Raw genomic sequence first — 4,965 nt, forward strand, 5'->3', positions numbered from 1 at the left:
ATGACCGAACTACACCTGGCTCCTCCACATCATCTCTCATTACATTAATTGCACTATGCAATGCATTTAAATCTGCAAGTGTTATCGCTAGAGAATACAGGGAGCGGGATGGACATGATGATTACAGTCACGGTAGTGTCGTGTGTTGGTATAGAGTACAGAGGCGGTAGTGTCGTGTGTTGGTATCGAGTACAGAGGCGGTAGTGTCGTGGGTTGGTATCGAGTACAGAGGCGGTAGTGTCGTGGGTTGGTATCGAGTACAGAGGTGGTAGTGTCGTGTGTTGGTATCGAGTACAGAGGCGGTAGTGTCGTGTGTTGGTATCGAGTACAGAGGTGGTAGTGTCGTGTGTTGGTATCGAGTACAGAGGTGGTAGTGTCGTGTGTTGGTATCGAGTACAGAGGTGTAGTGTCGTGTGTTGGTATCGAGTACAGAGGTGGTAGTGTCGTGTGTTGGTATCGAGAGTACAGAGGTGGTAGTGTCGTGTGTTGGTATCGAGTACAGAGGTGGTAGTGTCGTGTGTTGGTATCGAGTACAGAGGTGGTAGTGTCGTGTGTTGGTATCGAGTACAGAGGTGGTAGTGTCGTGTGTTGGTATCGAGTACAGTCACGGTAGTGTCGTGTGTTGGTATCGAGTACAGAGGTGGTAGTGTCGTGTGTTGGTATCGAGTACAGAGGTGTTAGTGTCGTGTGTTGGTATCGAGTACAGAGGTGGTAGTGTCGTGTGTTGGTATCGAGTACAGAGGTGGTAGTGTCGTGTGTTGGTATCGAGTACAGAGGTGGTAGTGTCGTGTGTTGGTATAGAGTACAGAGGTGGTAGTGTCGTGTGTTGGTATAGAGTACAGAGGTGGTCGTGTCGTGTGTTGGTATCGAGTACAGAGGTGTTAGTGTCGTGTGTTGGTATAGTACAGAGGCGGTAGTGTCGTGTGTTGGTATCGAGTACAGAGGCGGTAGTGTCGTGGTTGGTATCGAGTACAGAGGCGGTAGTGTCGTGTGTTGGTATCGAGTACAGAGGCGGTAGTGTCGTGCGTTGGTATCGAGTACAGAGGTGGTAGTGTCGTGTTTTGGTATCGGTATCAGACAGAGGCGGTAGTGTCGTGCGTTGGTATCGAGTACAGAGGTGGTAGTGTCGTGTGTTGGTATCGAGTACAGAGGTGGTAGTGTCGTGTGTTGGTATCGAGTACAGAGGTGGTAGTGTCGTGTGTTGGTATCGAGTACAGAGGCGGTAGTGTCGTGTGATGGTATCGAGTACAGAGGTGGTAGTGTCGTGGGTAGTTTCTAGTCCAGAGGCGTAAGTGTCGTGGGGTGGTGTCATACATGGCAGACTGGTATAGAGACGGTAGTGTCGTGGGGTGGTATCACACATGGCAGATGGGTACAGAGACGGTAGTGTCGTGGGGTGGTATGACACATGACTGATGTTGTACAGAGCCGGTAATGTCATGGGGTAATATGACTCATGACAGATGGGCACAGAGACGGTTGTGTCGTGTGGTGGTATGACACATGACAGATGGGTACAGAACCGGTAGTGTCATGGGGTGGTATGACACATGACAGATGGGCACAGATGCTGTAGTATCGTGGGGTGGTATGACACATGACAGATGGGTACAAAGGCGGTAGTGTCGTTGCGTGGTATGACACATGACAGATGGGTACAGAGGCGGTAGTGTCGTGGGGTGGTATCTAGTACAGAGGTGGTGGTGGTGTCGTGTAGGAAGGCCATGGTGGTGTCGTGTAGGAAGGCCACGGTGATGTCTTGAAGGAAGACCACGGTGATGTCGTGTAGGAAGACAAAGGTGGTGTCATGTAGGAAGGCCACGGTGATGTCTTGAAGGAAGACCACGGTGATGTCGTGTAGGAAGACCACGGTGGTGTCGTGTATGAAGGCCATCGTTGGGTCGTGAAGGAAGACCACGGTGATGTCGTGTAGGAAGACCACGGTGGTGTCGTGTAGGAAGGCCACGGTGGTGTCGTGTAGGAAGGCCACGGTGGTGTCATGTAGTATGGCCACGGTGATGTCGTGTAGGGAGGCCACGGTGATGTCGTGTAGGGAGGCCACGGTGGTGCCATGTAGGATGGCAACGGTGATGTCGTGTAGGAAGGCCACGGTGATGTCTTGTAGGGAGGCCACGGTGGTGTCGTGTAGGATGGCAACGGTGATGTCGTGTAGGGAGGCCACGGTGGTGCCATGTAGGATGGCCACGGTGATGTCATGTAGTATGGCCACGGTGGTGTCATGTAGGATGGCCACGGTGGTGTCATGTATTATGGCCACGGTGATGTCGTGTAGGGAGGCCACGGTGATGTCGTGTAGGGAGGCCACGGTGGTGTCATGTAGGATGGCAACGGTGATGTCGTGCAGTAAGGCCACGGTGGTGTCGTGTAGGGAGGCCACGGTGATGTCGTGCAGTAAGGCCACGGTGGTGGCCTTCCTACACGTGGCGAGAGAATTGTGGGTACGTCTGAGGAAGGCATTTCAATATTAATTGTCTAATCATACCCCGGGTTCTAACAACTGAAAAGGATCAATATAAGGAAATGACCAGGTAGATTTATAAATCTAGCTGCTGTTACGAAGCCTAATTTAACAGCCCATCAGTTGACAAGCGTACAGTCGTCCTGATACCCAATGAGGAACAACGATTATACAAGCGCCGTAAATATCCGTGTCTCTCCCACACAAAACTCAGAGAGAGACAGGGGCTGCTATCAGCAGACTCGACAAAATGGCAGATGCCCATGTGACTTATAGTAATACATATGGGCGAATGTTTGTATGTTCATGGTAATGATCATTCACAAATTCAATACAAAGCTGGAGATCTCGCCCCAACCACTTGTCCATCCATCACCGTGTAGATGCAGGAGTGGGGTTTACCGATAATGCTGATATCTATCATCCGATAGGTGAGAAGCCACATCATTCTCTCACTTGACACCTTGGCGTGAGGCCTGGTGATGTACACTGTGCTGAGATACAGACCTGTATAAACCATGAAGTCACATCCAATAGTCTTTGCTGTCACAGTCAGGAGACAGACTGGCACACGGCTGACGTAATGCAATTACCACAGACGGTTTTGTCTGAATTTTACCACCAACAAAAATACGAGAACCCGTAAATGAAGAGAACATGTAATGACGAAACATGTCTGTAAAATGGCATGTAGACAAGATCTGGTGTGTATACCATTTGGGGCGATACGGGGACGACACCTTGACGTCATACTGTTGATTAACGTGCTGAATCTTGCCCTTGGTATCGCCCCCCTTCAAGCATAAAGAATTACCCGAAACTTTGCCATGATGGCTGGTTCCTGACATACTCCCTCTTCGGGAATACCATGGTGGGAGTGAAGGCCATGGTGGTGTCGTGTAGGAAGGCCATGGTGGTGTCGTGTAGGAAGGCCATGGTGGTGTCGTGTAGGAAGGCCATGGTGGTGTCGTGTAGGAAGGCCATGGTAGTGTCGTGTAGGACGGTCACGGTGGTGTCGTGTAGGGAAGGCCATGGTGGTGTCGTGTAGGAAGGCCATGGTAGTGTCGTGTAGGAAGGCCATGGTAGTGTAGTGTAGGAAGGCCATGGTAGTGTCGTGTAGGAAGGCCATGGTGGTGTCGTGTAGGAAGGCCATGGTGGTGTGTCGTGTAGGAAGGTCACGGTGGTGTCGTGTAGGAAGGTCACGGTGGTGTCGTGTAGGAAGGCCATGGTAGTGTCGTGTAGGAAGGTCACGGTGGTGTCGTGTGTAGGAAGGCCACGGTAGTGTCGTGTAGGAAGGCCATGGTGGAGTCGTGTAGGAAAGGCCATGGTGGTGTCGTGTAGCAAGGCCATGGTGGTGTCGTGTAGGAAGGCCATGGTGGTGTCGTGTAGGAAGGCCATGGTGGTGTCGTGTAGCAAGGCCATGGTGGTGTCGTGTAGCAAGGCCATGGTGGTGTCGTGTAGGAAGGCCATGGTGGTGTCGTGTAGGAAGGCCATGGTAGTGTCGTGTAGGAAGGTCACGGTGGTGTCGTGTAGCAAGGCCATGGTGGTGTCGTGTAGGAAGGCCATGGTGGTGTCGTGTAGGAAGGCCATGGTAGTGTCGTGTAGGAAGGTCACGGTGGTGTCGTGTAGGAAGGCCACGGTAGTGTCGTGTAGGAAGGCCACGGTGGTGTCGTACAGAGGTATATTGCAGACATACATTGATGCGGGACCAAGTGCAGCAATCAGTTGTGGGGGTCGAGGGCTGGACTCACCAACCAGTCGGAAATTAGATATGTCAAAATATGACAGCAGCCGGCGATCCTGCCGTGCTTTGAATTAGCGGTGCATCCTAGGGGAAGCAGGGGTACTGAGAGATGATCAACCTTAATTGATATTTCAGGATCCATCATTCTATAGACACATGGCTTGACCAAGTCCTACACCCTTATCACAGGGGTTGCGGTCGGCCAGATACAACTGTCTGGACTGGGTGACTGTCAAATGACACATGAAAAGACAGCGGACACTCCAAGTCTACTTCATCAACTTGGCGTTCCACATGTCCAACAGTGATGTATGTTTCGAGAAGCTCAAAAATATCGTATAACGTAAACCGTAATTGGTAGTAATCGTGAGCACGAACGAATAGGATTGAGTGCTACGTAACAGTTAAATACTTTGTCTGAATGTGTTTTACTGTGGCTATGTTGGAGACATACGCGTGGGCAGCAAGACAGTGAGTGAGTGATTTGTGTTTAGCGCTGCTTTTAACATTATTCCAACAATAGGACCGTGTGTCAGCTTAATGTTAAATGTTCAGTGAAAGTCCGAAATTATGCAGATCTCACGCATTTTTCGCTTTGATGAACATCTCGAGCACGGGTACCAGATCGGGGCAAAGCGGGATTTACACCTACATTCCAAGGTTCCATTATGTCAATCACATATAGCGACCGGCTGTACGGGAGGAAGCGAGAGAGCTAGTTCGTTCTTGTCAAGGTGTTCAA

General features: G+C 50.8%; 1 protein-coding gene across 1 annotated transcript; it reads right to left on the reverse strand.

Moving 5' to 3' along the window:
• Positions 1–1,531: 1,531 nt before the first annotated feature.
• On the reverse strand, positions 1,532–4,177 carry LOC124284916. Its single transcript, XM_046721047.1, has 2 exons — positions 3,294–4,177; positions 1,532–2,465 (listed from the first exon to the last, which is right to left on the reverse strand). The coding sequence occupies exons 1-2, from the start codon at positions 4,175–4,177 to the stop codon at positions 1,532–1,534; spliced, it is 1,818 nt and encodes a 605-aa protein (XP_046577003.1).
• Between the last annotated feature and the right edge of the window lie 788 nt (positions 4,178–4,965).

The sequence above is a fragment of the Haliotis rubra genome, unplaced genomic scaffold (genome assembly GCF_003918875.1).
Source record: "Haliotis rubra isolate DU_JTF1 unplaced genomic scaffold, ASM391887v1 Scf348, whole genome shotgun sequence".
Taxonomy (NCBI): domain Eukaryota; kingdom Metazoa; phylum Mollusca; class Gastropoda; order Lepetellida; family Haliotidae; genus Haliotis; species Haliotis rubra.

What these genes read in the sequence shown, in the direction of transcription:
- LOC124284916 (XM_046721047.1), bottom strand. Translation starts at nt 4,177, where the DNA reads ATGTATGTCTGCAATATACCTCTGTACGACACCACCGTGGCCTTCCTA. An exon ending in CCATCATGGCAAAGTTTCGG is followed by an intron (nt 2,466 to 3,293) that starts GTAATTCTTTAT and finishes TGCCTTCCTCAG; the next exon opens with ACGTACCCACAATTCTCTCG.